Source organism: Sycon ciliatum, chromosome 1 (assembly GCF_964019385.1).
Source record: "Sycon ciliatum chromosome 1, ocSycCili1.1, whole genome shotgun sequence".
Lineage (NCBI taxonomy): Eukaryota > Metazoa > Porifera > Calcarea > Leucosolenida > Sycettidae > Sycon > Sycon ciliatum.
In genome coordinates this window covers 27,475,146-27,495,037 of record NC_088643.1, presented here as the reverse complement: position 1 = coordinate 27,495,037, position 19,892 = coordinate 27,475,146, and the positions used below count along the sequence as shown (strand labels likewise).

The 19,892-nt window shown below is 47.7% G+C and overlaps 1 protein-coding gene across 2 annotated transcripts in view; it reads left to right on the top strand.

The window, feature by feature from the left end:
- LOC135821226 (WD repeat-containing protein 27-like) overlaps positions 1-19,892 on the top strand; it is a 43,928-nt gene that overhangs the window by 533 nt on the left and 23,503 nt on the right. The window contains exons 3-12 of one of the 2 annotated variants that reach the window (XM_065334298.1): positions 3,203-3,326; positions 3,717-3,841; positions 5,656-5,769; positions 6,290-6,341; positions 13,222-13,292; positions 13,716-13,830; positions 14,157-14,285; positions 15,009-15,126; positions 16,014-16,117; positions 18,350-18,447. In XM_065334298.1, the coding sequence (XP_065190370.1) occupies positions 3,203-3,326; positions 3,717-3,841; positions 5,656-5,769; positions 6,290-6,341; positions 13,222-13,292; positions 13,716-13,830; positions 14,157-14,285; positions 15,009-15,126; positions 16,014-16,117; positions 18,350-18,447 (1,050 nt within the window). Of the gene's footprint in view, positions 1-3,202; positions 3,327-3,716; positions 3,842-5,655; positions 5,770-6,289; positions 6,342-13,221; positions 13,293-13,715; positions 13,834-14,156; positions 14,286-15,008; positions 15,127-16,013; positions 16,118-18,349; positions 18,448-19,892 lie in introns of both variants that reach the window. The other variant, XM_065334291.1, reaches the window with a different exon arrangement.

Sequence of the window (19,892 nt, the reverse complement as noted above, 5' to 3'; positions counted from 1 at the left end):
GTTGCAATCCGTAAAATGGCTTCAGAGTTTATCGAAGCCATCAACTCATTCCTCTGTGAGTCTTGCGAACTACATGTATTTCGCAACTTTTCCCCAACCTTGGCCCCATGGCATGGGGGCAAGAGGTCAAGTCACAGACTACAATCCTGTGGGACAAATGCATACTAGTAGTACTTTACTAACAGGCGTGTGTGCGGTGCCCTTCACGCCGGTGCCCTTCACGACGGTGCCCTTCACGACGGTGCCCTTCACGCCGGTGCCCTTCACGCCGGTGCCCTTCAAGGGGGGGGGGGGGTTCCGGGGCCTCCCACGGGAAAAATTTCAAAACATGAAGCAAAATTCTGCATTTTGAGCGAAAAAAAGGGGGGTTCCGGGCACCCAGGAACCCATACGGGGCACGCGCCTGACTAAGTACTAGTAGTAGAATCTACTAGCTCGTGTGCCTTCAGAGTTCAGGATCATTTCGGAGAACTACCAGTAGTAGATCAACAGTAGTTGCGGTATGTGCATTGCCTTTTGCATGCACTGAAATGATGGAGGGTGCATTCAAAGTCTACTTGCACTGTGCTGTCCCTGCGGGAATTTGCGGAAATTTTCTCAAAAACTTGCGCAAGAAATTGCGGCAGAAAACAACAAAAACTGCGGCGAAAAGTGCGGAAAGATGTGGAACTTGCCAGGAATTCGTGGAATTATTTGCAGAAAATTGCGGATTTGGGCCAAATCACGAAATTTGTTGCATCCGTAGAATCGCTATCTACTCGAGAGTAGTACGAGTCGACTGTGCAAATAACCTAGCTACAGTACAGTGTGCATGATCATGGAAAGCATTGCATGGAAAGTGCGTAAAGATGTACATGTAAAAAGAGTGCAGAAAACAACGAAAAACGCAGGAAATCGCGGATTTCAAGTGCAGAAAATCGCGGGTTTGGGCTAAAAACGCGAAATTTGTTGCATCCGTGGAATCGTGATTTCCTGGAGGGACAGACTGTGTAAAGCTGTGGTTCACAGCAGGAAGGGGTATAGAGTTTGCTCTCGCTGCACTTATGCTATTCCCACTCTTCTTTTGGTGGTTGTTGGCATCATTGCATGTGCGATTATAGCAACTTTTGAGCTTTTTATGAAAATATGGGTGCCATATCAGCAACTTGTACTTGTTTTGTCACGGTTGTGAAACATAGCCAGCAATCGCATGTCATCACGTACATTCAAAATCAACATAATTATGCTAATCGACCTTTTTTTCAGCATCACTTTTCAACGAGGACGAAGCAAAGCCGGCCGAACGAAGCCCAGAGGAAGAAAATCACCCTCTCCACTTCACCATCACGATACTGACATAGATACGAGACGAAACAACTAAAACATCCACAAGAAAACTGTACGGCCATCTTCGCGCTGACTTTGGTCTGAGAATTTCTATCACGATCAAAAATGTACGAGGAGCACTCAAAATAAGCTACAGACGTACCTTTATCACTCTCTACTCCTTTTTCAAGGCACAAAAGTCTACTCTCCACTTTCAAACCAGGAACCAGACATACCAGTGGTCCTTTTCAGCTGCTCCACGAGCGCAGGAATGTTCACCAAGGGGCGCAGAGCAGCATCCATTCCAGAAAAGGAGCTAAAATACGAGTGAGACTGCATGCCTGAGTACATGCATGAGTACATGTTGTTCCTGCACGTGGATCCAAACATGAACCATTGAGTACAGTGCATCCTTTTCCAAATCAAACCTGCTAAACGCATGAAAAGAAAGTATAGTTACCGTCTACTGCCAAGTACACTGTCCACATCACGTGGCATGCTACATGTGTGAGTGACCTGCAGTCCTCAGTGCACCGCGGCGATGTAAGAATTGGCGCTCTGCACTGCTACGTGGTACTGCACATGAAATACCGGTTGCAGCCACAAACGTAACGGTTCTAGCGGTCGGCCGGTCGAGCACTAAGCTATAGGGAAGGATTGTGGATTAGTTTGAACTTTGAACCCGTATGACTGGGCAACACATCAGCTTGAGTGCTTTAGATGTACATGTTCAATGTACATGTTCAATGAACAAGCTATTGCAGAGCACTGTAGAGCGGGTAAATTTAGCGACTATTAACCCATTGACTGCTGAGCCCGAATATATTCGGGATTCAGGATGACGTCAGGGCGCTGAGCCCGAATATACTCGGGCTGACAGGCTATCCTACCGTACTAAGCTCCGTGTTCCAGCGTAGGGTTGCAAGAGACCCCAGAGTCGAGCGGTACATTTCCGGCATTCAGTACGAGAGGTTGCGGGTACGAATCCCGCTTGGATACTTTTTTTTCTTCTTTTTCGTCCGGTGATTCAACTCAAATTGCCGACTTTTTCGTATTTTACGCAATTTGGATGAACTTACGTGTCGTATAGCATCTTGTTCCCCTTTCTAGGAACTATATCGAGTTGGTCAGCGTGATGATTATAGCCTTGGTCAACATTTCACAAGAGTTCAACAACCTAGTTTCTTAGACTATGAAGTTGTGGAGCTGTACATTGGCCATATTTTTAGCATTTTCTTCAGAGTCTCAGATGAAAGGCCCTGTAGCCCTCAATGGGTTAATTTTAGCGTTTTCCCATTGTCAACCGGTTAGCGACGTTTTATTTTAGCGATTTGCAGCGATTTTACTCACGGATCACCAGTGCACTACTAATGTCTCAACGGATTAGCGACTTGAAACTTTAGCGAAAATGAGTCGATCGCTAGGGGTTTTACGTCGCTAAAATCACCCGTTCTACAGTACCAGTTTGTACCACACGACCATATACGGATCCCATTATATATACATGATACGTATGTCAAAATGGAGCTTTTGCAATTCTCCATCACTTGCTCTGCAGTGAAGCACAATCGCATAGATTGGGATCTACTGGATCCACAGACTAGTCTGATGTGTATAAATTATTCAGTGGTTTGTCATGTGTGATGTCACAGTCTGCCAGACCAGTGGAAATATGCTTCCTATGGCCCTGATCATGCGGTGTGGCAGATGATACCCAGCCTCATGAGTATAGCAGTGTGGCTGCCATGGCACTACACGCCCTGGGCTGTGTGATGAACGCGGCCGAGCTGCTCTGCCTTATATTATATATGAGGTCAAATTTCACTGGCCACCACCATTGTTTATGTATGGGAGTCTGAATGTGACTGTCGCGTGATGTTTCTGGATTTGCCGGCAGGTTGTTGGGCTGAGATGTGAGCAAGCCCATCGCTATGCTGTGACCGGCATGTCACTGAGCGTATCATCAAACTTGCTGGTCACTGTATCATCAGACATGCTGGCCCTGTGGACCAATCCTTGCAGTAGGTGACACCAGCAGCAGCACCATCATCATGTTTAAAATAGTCAACCATATTGTGTTGAGCAGAGTTTACTTAGCTGACTGTGAATCACTGGCCGCACATCCCATATCAGCAGTTTGTGACACATGCACGTCAATGCCGGACTACTGTATAGTGACCGTGCACCACACTGTATATGTGAAATATGCACTTCGGACTGGGTGTAGCATGGTTGCAGAAGGGAGGGGATGTGAACTGGGTCACTGTATGGCTTTTATGGAGTGGGGGGGGGGGGGGGGGGGGGATATGGGACACCCAATCCAATACTGTTTGGTCTATGTCACTTGGTGGGGGGATATGGGACACCCAATCCAACACTGTTTGGTCTATGTCACTTATTTCAACGTGTAGACTTGCCAGATGACGTCATTGAGGTGTACAGTAACCCTGGTTTGAGTCAGTGCGTAACACTGAGCGAAAGCGAGGATTACGCATGTCTTGCCGTGGACAATGATGTCATAGTCGTGAATATTATGGTAAGACACATTGGTTGTCTATGACTGTATAGATTGGGTTAATCCTGCATTGAATATAGAACCAGCCTTGAACCGTGCAGACTGGAAGGTCATGCAGACTTTATAGAGGAATATCAGGATAAGCGAAACGTGTCTGAGGTGATGCTCTAACCATCTATGTTGTGAGCTGCCGTTGGAGTCGGCGCCTTTTAGGTTCGGCCTGGTCCCATAGCTCGGATGGTTAATTGCTCATGACAAGCAAGGTCCCGGGTTCGAGCCCTGCTGTCAGTTCTGAGTGAAGAACAAATTAGGCAACTTGTGTACAACTTCAGCCGTGCTTCTCAACCTTTCAAAAAAAGGGTACGGCTTAGACCCCGGTGTGGCTAACACCCGGGAAACACGGTATATGTATATCATGAATCATTCATGTATATCATGAATCATTCATGTATATCATGAATCATTCATGATATACATTTACGACAAGTAGCCCCAAACCCGCTACATGTATCTGGCCGGGTTTGGACCAAGTTTGAAATGTCCAGTACTAAAACATGCAGAAAATGTGCCATAATATTCAGTTCACAGGGCATGTGTTTAAAAATTAGGGAGGTTTCGCTCTACGATATTACGTATGAAAATCTGTATATATCACATGCACTGGGAAAGAGGGCAGCTTTCATCCGTAAATCTCTCTACGGATTTCTGTAGGAAAGCGCTTTCCTATGTTTCCTCCTCTGTGGGACTTTTGAAATACATGTACTTAGGCCAAAACAAATAATGACCTTGTTTCCGGTCGCCCGACCGGGCCACTTTTTCCCAAATTCTGAAACTTTTTTTGGTCCCAAATGTATACAAACGGTGGCAATGCCATGTGTGCAAGTGCACTCAACGAGTCATAGCTCAGTCAAATCTCAGCCGAATTCCACAATCGAAACACCTACAAGGTAGCAGAGATTCTCAGCTGTCGGCTCGAAAACCTATGGGGTCGATACGAGCTAGAATAACGGAGCTGGAAGGACTCGAACTGTTTGCTTGATTTCTCAGGATGTACGAAAATAGGAATACACCACATGCTGTACAAGAACAGTGAGTCAGTCAACTTTGACATTGATCCTTGCCATGATATATGTACAATGTACATGTGTAGGTGCTCTTGTCCATCAATACCACAACGATTGAGGAACCAAAAAAAGTATCCTACAAAGTTTCATTCTGGCCGACCGAGTCTCCTTTTTGAGGGGTTGCCGACCGGAAACAAGCCTATTTTTTGTTTTGGCCTTATCTCATTTTCTGGATTTATCCATGATAACATTCAATAATTCAACTCATTTCACAATGTTACGTTTTGGCAAATTGCCTTCATCAGGTTCACCGTGATGTGCAAGCTCTCAAACCAGCATTGATAAAGGCCAACTCCCCTGTCAGTAAGATATAACATTCAAGCCACTCGAAGCACTCAGTACACACCACGTGGAGAACGTGGCAACACATGGCCATGGGCGCATGCAGCCGACTCGTCTCCAATGCAACATGGCATACTTTGCAGTCCTCGAGAAATCAGGTAGAGTGAAACCCTAGCAGCATGGGGTTTGACGGATGGAAATGACATGCAGTTCCCACGTTATTTTCATACGTAATTACGTAGAGCAAAATTGCAAAACCTCCATATTTTTAGAGTACTAGTAATGTGGGCTACCTACATAACTGGTAGACAGCAGGCAAGTCTAGAGATGCTCAACTACAAATAATTCATGCAGCAACTGCCTCAGTGCAGGAGCACAGATTCTCAATTCCATCTACTGCTGCCTGCGTACTTGTTTCTACTGGACCAGGACCGTAAATTAGAAGCAACTCTTCAAGGTCATACAGCACCCGTGACAGCCATCAAGGTCTTAACAGACTCGCCGCTTACTGTTGTTTCTGTGTCGGAAGATCGTACTTTCAAGGTCAGTATCAAAACGTAGATTGGAACAGATCCACTCCTGTGCCGCCCACCTCCAACATTCACAATTTCACATGCTTGCTCTACAGCTCTTTCAGACAATATCTGGGCCACAGAGCTTCCAAGACGTGATGTGGGCCAAACTTGGGCCCAAGAAACTGTTTCTTAAAACCACATGTATCTATTTTGTGTCACAGTGTTTGACCTGCAGCGTCACACATTGGGTAGTGTTAATTAAAACCTGGCTGCCGATTCACTTCAAACCTGGCTGAAATCCCAGTACAGCTCCACCGCCAACAAGTCTTTCTAACTAGTGTTACCCTATATTCAACAGCCGCCGCCGCCGCCGGACTTTAGCCGATAATTTCATGTACATGTACACACATTCTATCACGGTCACTGAAGAGAACAATGTTGAGAGGGCCTTCTGGTAGACTGGCCGTTTGTCTAGCTAACACGTTACAGCATAGAAGTATTCTATTTACTGTGCTGAGTATAAAAAGTTCTCGGTGCTATTGATGTAGGTATGGGATATTGAAGGTGGCTGCCTGCTGTATCAATCTGCAGTTCTTTCAGGTAAGTTGCTTGTCCAACATCAGAAAGTGCATTCACCGGAGCATGTGCTGTGTGTGTGTGGGGGGGGGGGGGGGGTGCGTGTGTGCGTGCATGAGCCGGAGAGGTACCCAGGACTCCGTAGGTACTTGTATGTGCAATGTGACTGTTGTGTAACCTTGGCCTGAGGTTACAATTACACTCACAGGAGCATAAACTCCCCAGCCCCCAGCCAGGCACCAGTTCCAACCATGACAAGACGTTGAGATCAAAACTGCAACTCTCAAGTCAAAACATTCTCTCGAAGCAAAAGGAAAACCAGCATCATACCAGAGCGAGCCAACGAAAGGATACGCATGCGTGTGTGCCTGTGAATGTGTACGAATGACGTATGCATACATGTCATGAAGTAGAGTCACATTCATAGCTACAATCAAGAGTGGAAATATTACTACGCCAAACGGAACATGTGCAACATGTTACACCTCCCCCCTCGTTACAGAGGGAACGATAGTGACCGAAAGTTACAAAGCTTAGAGCATATCCGTGATAGCTTTCTACATGAGAAAATTAAATACTGGAAAGTGAAATAGTGTGGCGCAAGTACGGTACAAGTGTAGTTAATCGGTGTGAGGTATAATGGAAAGTTTAGAAACTACTAATGCTATGTAAGTGGACTGTGAAACAGCAAGTGAAATGCTCGACATTATTCATACTAACCTAACAACAGGTAGGACTGTGTGAAATATGTGTATTTCTGAACTAAGAATGTACAATTTCTCAATAATCACACTGTACAGTCATAGACACTCACTGAGCAAACCTTGCCGGCGGCTGAATGTTTGCACGGTTCCGCAGATCATAGTGGTGCACAACAGGCACAGGTGCATGATTCAGTGCTGCGGCTGGTGGCGGCACCGGCGCAGCAGCAATTACTGGTGCAGGTGGCGCCTGCACTGGAGCCGGGATTGGTACTGGTTGCACATTATACTCAACATCAGGCGTATAGTCGGCAATAGAAGTCGGAGGCGAGTTCGGTACGAGCTCATTGGCACTTGCAGGCAGATCAGAGCCAGTCCAAGCCTTCAGACGGTCAACGTGAACAGTCTGGGTTGTGCCGGATTTGTCAGCTATCCGAAGTACTACATCGTCAACACGTTCTAGCACAGTGTACGGGCCTTTCCAAGGTCGATGGAACTTGGAAGTCGTACCTGGTTTGACGGCAGGAGAATGCAACCGAACCATGTCACCAACGTTGAGTTTCGGTTGTTTAGCGTGCTTGTCATAGTGGGCCTTCTGCCGTCGTTGGGCTGTTGCTCCAGCATCACGGGCATGCGTGAACGCTCGTTGTAGATTGCGTCGTAAGTTGATAACATACGTGTTCACATGGGAGCGCTCAGAGTCTGGTGACTGAAACATCACATCAACAGGCAGGTGGATTTCATGACCTAACATGAGTATCGCTGGCGTCTCCTTGGTCGAGGAGTGCACACTAGACCGGTAGGCAAGCAGACAACGTTGCAGATGACGGTCCCAATTGGTGTGGTGGTCGTCGACGTGAGCAGCCAGCATTTGCTCCAGTGTGCGATTCATCCTCTCGACTAAGCCGTCACTCTGGGGCCGGTATGCTGTTGTACGTGACTTTCTGATATCCAACAACTGACAGATCTGCTGGAATAACCTCGACTCAAATTGCGCACCACGGTCAGAGTGCAGCTGGTATGGAATACCATAACGACAGAAGAAGCCGTCAACAAGGACATGTGCTATTGTTTCAGCAGTAATATTCGGTACAGGAAACGCTTCTGGCCACTTAGTGAAATAGTCACAAATGACGACTAAATACTTGTTACCGCTAGGCGTAGTAGGCAGTGGGCCCATAATATCAATAGCAACTTTCTCTAGCGGGAATGATGGGCGGTCTTGGACAAGCGGGGCTTTGGCCTTTGGTAGCGGTGCTTTGCGGCTCTCACAAATATCACATGCTTGGCAAAAATCACTAACTGCAGACGACATGAAGGGCCAATAACAGCGCTTGCGAAGCTTGTCTTGTGTTCGCTCAATACCTAAGTGGCTTCCAGAGACATCAGCATGCACAGACTGAAGAATGCGGGATTGCAGAGACTGTGGTACAACAAATTGTAGGTACGGTGTGTCGCTATTCTCGGGGTGGTAAACCCGGTACAACACTCCATTAACCAGTCTAAGACGCTTCCACTGGCTCCATAATCGTATCAATGCAATAGACGCACCGTGCATGGCAGAATCACTACGCAGGGGCCTGTCAAGTAATGCCTCCTGCCAGCCGATCATTGTACTAACATCTGCATCTTCTAATTGAGCTGTGCGCAACTCTTCAACAGTGAAAGACTCACACCAATTGGGTGGCGACACTTCAGCATTGACTGTTACAGGATTACTATCAGGACTAGCGCTAGACAGGTGATTGACAACAATAGTCTGCTCACTTACTCTCTGCTCGGGCGTTGGCGTCGGTGAGGTTGCGGTAGCCGGGCTGTGGCAGCGGAGTCTTGACAAGGCGTCTGCATTGACATGCTGCTTCCCGGGCCGATGTGTGACGACGTAGTCGAAGACGGCCAAACGCTCAATCCACCGGGCTAGAAGACCGTCCACTTCCCGGAACGAATGTAGCCAGATGAGCGCTTTGTGATCAGTTCGCAATGTGAACTGATTTCCAAGTAGGTAATGGCGGAAATGTGCAGTAAATGTGACAACAGCAAGCAGCTCCTTGCGTGTACTGCCCATGTTACGTTGGGATCTCGTTAATGCTTTGCTGGCATAGGCAATCACTACTTCCTCACCGTGACTATTGACTTGCGAGAGAACAGCTCCCATGGCAAGATCTGACGCATCAGTGTCCAGGATGAAGCGCTTGGCAGGATCAGGATATGTCAGAACAGGTGACTTGACTAGTCGGGACTTCAGTTCAGCAAATGCCTGTTCACACTCATCTGTCCAGTTGAAAGTGGCATTCTTCTGGGACAAACGGTTCAGGGGCTCTACAATTTCTGAGAAATGTGGCACAAAGCGGCGATAGTACGATGCAAAGCCAACAAAGCTACGCACCTCTTTCAGTGATGTTGGGGATGACCAGTCTTGAACCGCCGTGAACTTGCTTGCGTCCGGTGCCACACCTTGCTCTGAGAATAAGAATCCCAGGTATGTGACTGAGGACTGAAGCAGTGAGCACTTCTTGGGCTTGATCTTGAGTCCAGCTTGACGAAGACGACTGAATATTGTTTGCAGACGACTCATGTGTTCCTCAATCGTTGATGAGAACACGATAATGTCGTCCAAGTAGACCAGACAGATATTGGGTACTAGGTCACCAAGGACCCGGTTCATGAGGCGTTGGAAAGTTGCCGGTGCGTTACACAGGCCGAACGGCATACGGTTCCACTCGAATAATCCGAACGGTGTCACAAACGCCGACTTAGCTTTGGCAGCTTCATCTATCTCCACCTGCCAATAGCCAGCTGCGAGATCTAAGGTAGAGAAGTAGCGTGCACCCGCCATAGCGTCGATAGCATCGTCCACACGAGGAAGGGGAAAGGCATCCTTCTCGGTGATACTGTTCAACTGCCGGTAGTCGATGCATAGCCGGATAGATGAGTCAGGCTTGCGTACGACAACTATCGGTGCAGCCCAAGGGCTTCTGGATGGAGATATAATCTCATGATCAAGCAGTTGATCAACGTGCTGCTTTACCTCGGCTCGTTGACTGAGAGGAATTCGGCGGGGTGGCTGTCTCTTAGGTTGATCAGATGTAGTCTGGATGTTGTGTGTTACTACATCAGTCTTCCCAAGGTCGAATTGTCCCTGCGAGATGACATCGGCATTGTCGTTGAGCACAGTAGCTATAGCAGACTGCGCTTGCGGATCGAGGTGACGTAAGTCAAATAGATCGTCTGGCTCGGAAGGTGAGCAGCTCTCTTCCTGTACTGCGTTACAGCTATGCTCGTCAACAGAGGCAGCATGCGTAGGCGAATCATTGAGATCATCGTCAATGTAAATATCAGAATCAAATTCAGCAATTTGATAATTCTTCGGGACAGTTGTGGAATGAGGAAGAAAATTTTGTAGGCGAATCCAAACACGGCCAGCAGAGTCAGGAGTAGCCACCACACGTGACATAGCAGTGCTAAACTTGGAAAAAAACTTCTCTGAAGGCGAAACAAAACCAGCAGAGCTAGGTAAATGATTATCATCGGTACGCAGCTGAGCTTGAACAATGACTTGTGTATACGCTGGTACAGTAACCGAATTAGCAAGATGAACACGGCAGACTACAGGATTAGCATTATGGGTGGGCTCTAGGGGTACATCGACACCGCCTGCATCGAGCATGTTGCGACCGAAATCAATTGTGCAGCCATGAGATTGCAAGAAGTCAATGCCGATTAGCACATCGGGCATAATGTCAGCAACAATGACTCTGTGGCGTACAGCAAGCTTGCCAGTTGCTAGCAATACGATAGCTTCCCCGAGCACAGGAACAGAAGAATTATTTACCGCTTTAAGAACAGTATTAACGGGTGAGATAGATAAATGAACATTATGATGAGAGAGAGACTTAGCAAAGCTGGTGCTCAACAACGTTACGCAACTGCCGGTGTCCACAAGCATGTTGGCTGGTACAGCCTCGACCGTGCCTTGGATCTGCACCGTGCTGTCGGACTGTGTTGCAAGACACGACAGAGGCAGGACGATCGAGTTGTCTGGACACTCGGCTGGAGTAGTTGTGCAGGCCTGACAAGTTGTCTCAGTAGGTAAGCAGACAGCCTCACGACACACAGAACACGGTTCACTCTGCTTACCGGTACATGGGTCCATTGGGGAGGTTGCTGACGGCGGACCCTGGTTGTCAGCGACGCTCAGTTTCCCCGACCGCGTCCACGACCCCGGTGACCACCACGGTTAGCCGGTGTGTATCTCTGGTGCGGACAGTCAGGTGCGAAATGCGTTGTGCTGTCGCACACATAGCACCGCTTGGTGTCACCATCTCCACTCCGATGCAGATTAGTTGGCCTCTCCAGCGTGAGCCTGGAGATCTTGTCCTCCAGGGCTGCCATCCTCGACAGCAGGGCGTTGAGTGTAGGGTCACTGGGCTGAGATTGCACCGCACATATAACTGGGCTAGCTGCCTGCTGCTGCTGGTCTGCCTCCAGGATGCACTGACTGAAAATGCATAGCCCGTCGGAGTGCATCATCCAATGTTGGTGGGTCCGTGCCACGAACATGCAGGCGCAGGTCCCTGCTGTCAAGGCCGGCTACAAAGGTGTCGCGCGCCAGGGTATCCTGCACTGCTCCAGCCACCGTGGGGTACGCCCGTCTACTGAGCCTGCGGACGACTTCCGCAAAATCCGACAGGGACTCGCCACGAATTTGCCGGCGTGACTGCAGCTCTGCTCTGAACGTGGGGATGAAGTTTGCGTTGCCGAATCGCTGTTCAAACGCCTGCAGCAGCTGGTCGAATGGGCCTGTCCTCGTATGGGCTTCCAAACTTTGGAAGTAAGCCAGTGCGTGGCCGGTGAGGTACAACCCAATGTACCTGCTTTGGTCTGCCGGTGTCCAGTTGTTTGCATTCGCGACGAGGCGAAAATGGCCAATCCATGATGTCCAGTCGGCGTTGCGCTCGCCAGAGAATTTCTCTGGCGTGGCCCATGCCCGCATCTGCTGTTGTTGACGTGCTGGTTGTTGCGCTGGGCCCGGTGGTGGTGGTGGAGGGGGCGGAGGAGCGCCACCTTGCTGAGCCATCTCTACACGATCAATCTTCCACAAATAATTTGGTACGCGTGCTCTCACAAGACGTGAAATTCGAATTCGCTGCCACCACGTGTAACCTTGGCCTGAGGTTACAATTACACTCACAGGAGCATAAACTCCCCAGCCCCCAGCCAGGCACCAGTTCCAACCATGACAAGACGTTGAGATCAAAACTGCAACTCTCAAGTCAAAACATTCTCTCGAAGCAAAAGGAAAACCAGCATCATACCAGAGCGAGCCAACGAAAGGATACGCATGCGTGTGTGCCTGTGAATGTGTACGAATGACGTATGCATACATGTCATGAAGTAGAGTCACATTCATAGCTACAATCAAGAGTGGAAATATTACTACGCCAAACGGAACATGTGCAACATGTTACAGTTGTGTACCGGTAGAAAGACCTTTCATGGCTCATTTTTGTTGTGGTCCTTTCGTTTATTTTGGTTTGTTTTGCGTTCTGCTTTTGGCTATGTTGGACTGTTTTGGTTTCATGTGTAGTTTGCACATGAACCAAGTAACGGTTACGTCATTGTCATGCGTTGTGTTTTGTTGCGCGCATGCTCATATGCTGCCATAATGTTAGTCTTTTTCTTCAGTTATCAGTTTACCTCGTCGTGTCCGGTCTTCTAGTCTGTCCGTCTCAGTCTTGTCAAGAAATTATGTAGAACTCTTAGTTCAGTTTCGTTGTTGTGTGTGGCGGGTCGGATGGGCAGGGAGGCTGGGCCCCTGACGCCTGGACAACATGTGCGAGTGCACAAAAGTGACCTTGCATCAACCCCAAAGAAAGACAACCTCGGAATTTGTATTAATTGGCAGGGGATCTTGCTACTTGAGGTCGCGGGCAAGGCAGTAGCCTCTCTAGTCCAGCAGCGATGGCAGATTCCTGTGCTGCGGTAGTTTGCCACATAGTCAAACTAGTACCTCCGCCTGTGTGTCAACTTAGAGCACCGATCTGTCCTTTGCGGCAGACACCTGGTAGCTGCAATGTATAATCATGTGACCCCCGTAGTAGAGTTAGATGATGTGATTATTGCTAAATTGCTATGCCTCACCAGCACTGTGCGGCGACTCACTTTACCCTCGTCTCTTTTTTCTGCTTGATCCTGTTCCCAAGCGTCACCTTGCCTGTCACTCTCTTTGAACAGTAGCAGCGAGGAGCTAGTCATTGGATTCTCGGATGGAATGGTATGTTGATGCTGACGTTCTGCCTGAGCACCCGTCCCCACAGACAGCATACACGCGTCGTACTGTCTAATAGTTCATATCAGATTGAGTGAGTACGGCGTGATGATGGCCGTCACAATACATTGAAATTGAGCCCACATTTTAGTGAAATTATCTTCATGTAAACGGTGTGCATTGAGGAAGGCATATTTCAGCTGGTCGCAGATCACTGATATCTGCTTAGCATTTAGAATTTTGTTTGCAAATCCAAGCTGCAGAGAATGCTCGATGCCATAGACAGAGCTTAGAACCTAGCAAACTCAGTTGGTTGTGCGGTAATTGCCTCGTGGCATGAAACTCAACCTGAACGTCCTCCGTTGAGTCCGTTATGTAGAACATTTCTTATTTATACATGTATATATTTCACTTGTGTGCTAATTTCAGGTAAGAGTATTTGACACGAGGAAGGACCATGCTTATTCGTGTATCCATGAAATCAACACTGCTAAAGTATGGACAAGTGTAATATCTGAACAAGCAACACTGACAGATACAATTGCCGGTAAGGATGTAGTGCATGTTGATGAAATCAGTATTCGCAGCACTTCTGTTGAATTTATTGAAGCTCCTACTAGTAATCAGTTTACAGAAGCATTCATTAATTAAGTGCCGCCGTAACACTCGGCACTCGCCAACATTTTGAGGTTTCAGACTGCGTTATTGGTTGCCAATTGCAGGTGCTGGTCAAAAATACGACCTCGAGCAACTTCACTTTAGGAAAGATATACTTGAAAGTACCATTTAAGAGTGAACCTTTTGCATATGTTATTACTGTGAACCCTTTGCATATGTTCTTGTTACTGTTGATGATGTTTGATTATAAAGAGTCTAGTAGTGGAGCCAAGATTATTTCCAGTTCTACGGGAAGGTCAGCATACAACCACCAGCAGCTCGCAGCACCAGCTGTGCAGGCGTATAACGAACCCCAGGATGAGAGCATGTTGGCTTCAGCAGGTATGTGTTGGTAAGGTTGGCAAGCAAGCTAACTGAGAACTTCGGGATGCATGGGAATTTAACCCTCAATTGCTTTTTTTTTAAAGGGTTATTATTGTGGTATCAATCAGTGCATGAAGTGTTATCGTTAACCCGGAGAAGTGACCACCTTAGCTTCAACAGCCATCTGCACTACCCACATGACCACTTTCTTTGGCACAGAATGAGTGAAATATGCAATGTCAACCTTGTTTGTGTGGCAGAGGCTAGCCACGTTCATAGATCACTTTTGGCTAATCCCATGGATGGGTGCTGAAACCAGGCTATATTCACATTGTAATGGAATCACGGCCATTCCGTTCCCCGGGATGCAGCACGACACAAAGGACAAGTAATTGTTTACATTACAGTATTGTTACCATGGAAAACAGGGACAACAACTCCAAGAGACGAACAAGAGACTGAAAGGACAAGACTCGAGACTCGCAGATCAACGCACCACACTCGCGCCGTACTACGTAAACAGTTTAAGAGTATGTAGGTTGCCTCTAAAACGTTCAGCTGCATCATGTTCTGGAAGATACGACGGCACTACATGCATGGACAATTTGCCATACATCATTGTCCTCTCCCAAGCGGTATTATACAGCTCGAAGTATAAAAGCTAGATCATACTATTTGAGTATGTGGAAGATGAATTCATATGTACATGTACTTGGTAGTAACTCTTGGTGGTTTTTGCAGGTTTTGCTGTGCTGGGACTGTCGATTTTGGACGCATCACCAGACTCTGCACCATCAGCTACGTCATCTTTTCCACCATGCGCATCGCGGCAAGAAGAAATTAGCCGACGGAGGTTACGGTAAGTACTCTGACACAAACACGTGTCATATATAAACATGCCAGTTCACAGCCGATTTTCATGTACACAAAGTCAATGCATATCGGTCTATCTACACAGGTTTGATGTGCGTACCTATTCTGACTGTGCTCTCGTCAGAAATACTGCTTCTGGCCTGGCCACCTTAGCTCTGATTAGCATTCTAAAGGGAGAGTGAAGCACACAATCCCAACGCATTGCAGCACACTATCCCAACGAATTGCAGCACGGTACCCCGATGAATTGACGCGCGCTATCCCAATGAATTGACGCGCGCTATCCCAATGAATTGAAGTACGCTATCCCAATGAATTGACGCACCCTATCCCAATGAATTGATGCACGCTATCCCAATACATACATTGCCACTCGGCATACAGAGAAAAATCGAAAACAAATTCGCTTGTGTAGTCCTCCGTGAGCTGCCTTCGCTAGTTCAATTTTTCGATCATTGTCACATAGTTACGGTGATGATAGCAAAGATGTGACATTCTTCCTGTGTCTTTTAATTGGCGGTGAATGCATGGTGAAAGCGGCAACGGAAGTCGCACGGATGCCTCGTTACGTATGTAGCAAGAGGAAAGTGTGAAATCAATCCTCCGCGCCTTGTTCCACATGTGGAGTCTTGCGCGAAGAAGACGTCGGGCACTGTTGCTGCTGCTGCTGCTGCTTGGTGCTGCTGCCGCTCAGTTTCAATTATTTGATTTACTGATGCCGATAGTCCAGACTCTGTTTTCTTTCATGTTTCTGCCGCTTGCTGATTTGTGCCCCGTCTGAGATAGGATTTGAAGTATGACTGTCCCGGTGGCACTTTGTAAAAATCTTACAAGTAAAATATGAAAACTCCTTTTCCCGTTCTCTTCCTGCAGTGATATTCTCAAGACAACTGGAAAGCTGCTTGTGGCAACAGCAGCATACGTTCAGTGTTTTACCATGGGTTCATGGCAAGTGGAGAAAACCTGGGATCTGCGAGGTACTTGCGGCGGCTTGTAATACTGGAAATGGTTATGCATAATAAGTGTGCAATCCAGTAGATCCCTCCAGACTGTGACCGCAATTCAGGTGAACTGATAAAGTTGCACGGGGTAGCCAAGGGCTGTTTATGTTTAGCAGGTTGGGTGTTGCAACAATGACACGGCTGCAGTGGAGCTTCAGAGTTCTCAAGCAACCATGACCACATGCAGCCTGTGAAATGAAACGTCAAGGGCTCACTGTTGTTGATTGGCAAGGCAGGACTTGGAAATTGCAGGTGGGCCATTCTTTGGGTAAAGTGTCACTGGAAAATGGGAAAGAGTGCAGGCTGAAACCCCACAAGTAAGTGCAAGAAACATCTTGATGCCTTTCGTATCCACATCTGAACAGGCAGGGATTGTGTCATATTACATGTCACTACTTCAAAACCATGATTAAGAAACATTGAAGAATGCATACTTACTCAGACATGCGGTACGGTGTGTGCGTCCGTGTTGGACGGGACAAAACTGCCTGCCGACGGTAGGGCCTTTTGCATCGAAAACTCCCAGATCGTAACTGAAGTGATTTTAGAGCAGATCCGCATTCCTGATCCGCGGATCGCGATCGATTTTCAGCAGTCCAGACAGCGACCTAACAGTTAGGAAGCAACCAAATGACAGGATGCGGCACTTGATGACGATGTTGTCTTCTATTTTCGCCACTCCGCAATCGGACATGGAACAGCACCAGCTCCACCACCACATCGCTCATTGACAGAAGTTTTGATGAGAGCTGCTTGTCAGACTCATTGGCCAGCGAGGCCAAGATCTGGTCCTGACGGGACAAATGACAGAGCTGGATCGTCTACGGTCAGATTTTATTGACTGGCTTGATGGACGAAAGCTTGGATATTCAATATGCACAATCTGTATAATGCATAATGGTCATACAAGTATGCAAATGGCAGAACCAAAATAAAATAAAAACCTGACCGACCGATCCTGGTATGGATGAGTGACCCGAAACAACGAATTAATTCTGGGTGGCCTGATCGATACGGCATGGTGAAAATTCACATTAGACATAGTTGCTAGTGTTCTGACGAAGCATGTGCGGCCGTTTGACAGTTATTACTGTCTTACTGTCTTACTGTCTTTGCACTTATGCCGCATGCGCTGGACACAGTGCTGCATCTTGTGCCATTGCATTGACTTACAAAGACCTCATCTCAACAATTTTTTTCTGAGAAAAGTCTCAACCGGAAGTACTTTTGCAGAGCGATTTCTTGGGTCCTACTGGTAGGACGGCGGCAAGCTATCAATACTGGTAGGACGGCGGCAAGCTATCAATACTGGTAGGACGGCGGCAAGCTATCAATACTGGTAGGACGGCGGCAAGCTATCAATACTGGTAGGACGGCGGAAAGCTATCAATACTGGTAGGACGGCGGCAAGCTATCAATACTGGTAGGACGGCGGAAAGCTATCAATACTGGTAGGACGGCGGCAAGCTATCAATACTGGTAGGACGGCGGCAAGCTATCAATTTAAAAATTAAATTAAAGAGACGTCACTAACACATATCTGCCTCCAAACTGATTCATGGATTGGATATGGAGTACCGTAAACTGATTCATGGATTGGATATGGAGTACCGCAAACTGATTCATGGATTGGATATGGAGTACCGCAAACTGATTCATGGATTGGATATGGAGTACCGTAAACTGATTCATGGATTGGATATGGAGTACCGTAAAGTCCCGCCAGAGCGCCCCGTCTCTCCCATCCGCCCCTCCCTGACTTCTTGTCAGGGAAGTGATTGATTGTATCCTCGTAGGACTCTGTGATGCCGTACTGTACATATACTGCAGACGCGTGCTTGACCCCGTTGGAAATGTACGCAACAGCGCCCACCCTCTTGACCAGGGATCGCTGCACAAACCCTGAGTTTTGACGGGTCTGTACGACTCCTGGCTCTTGCCCTTTGGTCGGTGTACGAGATGCACGAACAGTTTTCGTAGGGTGAGTACTTTTTCATGTAGTACTGAATGCGGCAAGTAGGACTCGCCCATCCGCCCCTCCCCAACGAAGCGTCCAGGAGCTAGGGGCGCTCTGGCGGGATTTTACGGTATATTTACCTGCCATGGTGGCAGTCAGTGGCTATTTCCTCAGATTTACCCATTTAAATATGTTTTCAGATGTATGTATATGTCCCTTGAATGGGTGTGTATTTTACTGTATTTACGCAGTGCCACTGCCATCACAAACAACTACAATGATGGAGAGCGCAGGCATACTTCCAACACCGGGTGCTATCATGTTCAGTAAAAGTGCGTACACGCGCAAGGTAAGTCAGAGCGCGAAACGTAGATTGCATGTCAAACTGTCTTACTCGGTATGCAATAGGAGTTCTAAATTTTCACAGTTGTTGAATTCCTATCCAATCGCATATCGATTGGTGTGCTGACGATGCTCTTGGTCCTGACCTAATATAACACTTGGATCATTTCAGCAGTGCTATTTGCACATGATATGGAAGTTTCCGAAAGACGAAACTGTAGTTATCACCAACCCTCACCGCGCCTAGCTCACGCCGCTGCCATGTGCGACCTGAGCTAGGCGCCCTGCCGCGCAGCATGGGGCCGTCCTCAAGCCAGTCGCATATTTGGCTGCCCAGTGTGCTGTCTACGGGATCTCAGGCTGGTTGTGTATGAGGCAGCCTGGTGGGCGACCGGCAAGGCCTCAGGCATTCGCATTTGGATCTCCGAAGTGACACAGGGGCTTCGACGGCACCCCGTGGCGCATCAGGGAAGCTCCTGGGGCTCAAGCAGCCCATAAGCGCACCACCACATCAGGTATGCGCAGGCGGAGCAGCAGGGCAAGATATGTGCTGGAAGTTCACCGTCATCCAGCCGACCTCATGGTTGGGTAGCTTTACACAGCCGGCACTTCTTACTTGTTATAGCTTGCAGGTCAGAATTTTTTCTTTCTTTTTCCCTTCTGCCAGGCACGGCTTCATGTTAGAGCAGTAAATAGCAGTTAGGGACTCAGCTTGTCAAGTTCGGCATAATACAAGAAGCATGACAGTATCCCCAAACAGTTGTATGGTTATTGTGTGAGGGTACATGCAGGAGTCCGCGGTCACGTGAGGGGGGGGGGGGGGGGGGGATAAGGGAATATTGGTGTGCATTGCGAGGATGAACGCCTGCATCACAAGACGATATTGCAAGGATGAAAGTTTTCATCACAAAATGAAGGAATAGTGGTGCTGCCATTGAGCGGTGTGAGCGACACCACAAGAGCTGCTTAGCCTCATTTTATATTGCAATTTGTACATACCCTCATACCTGCTGTACGATTATAGCTGTATTGGGTCCAGATTGCTGTATTGGGTCCAGATTGCTGTATTGGGTCCAGATTGCCAAATGTCCTCACGCACTACCAGACTAACATGAAGAGATATCCATGGATCATAGTCAGTGAGAGTGGGGTGCTCTACACATGGATCATAGTAAAGTGGGGTGCTCTACACCTAGTAGTGACTACCTGTGTCTATGCCACTGTATTTTTCAGTGATGAAAATTGTCACGTGTCAAAAATAATGATAGCAGTTCGCATGTAGCACACGAGTGAGATCACCCTTGGGGTTAACACATCTGTTGGTAAAAGAGTACAAACACACATTCTCTCCATTCTGTAGTTGCAGGGAGACTGCCTCGATCCCTCTGGTTGGTGAATCTGATCTATCCTCCGCCACCGTTTAGGAACCGCATCTGACGCCTGGTCATGAGG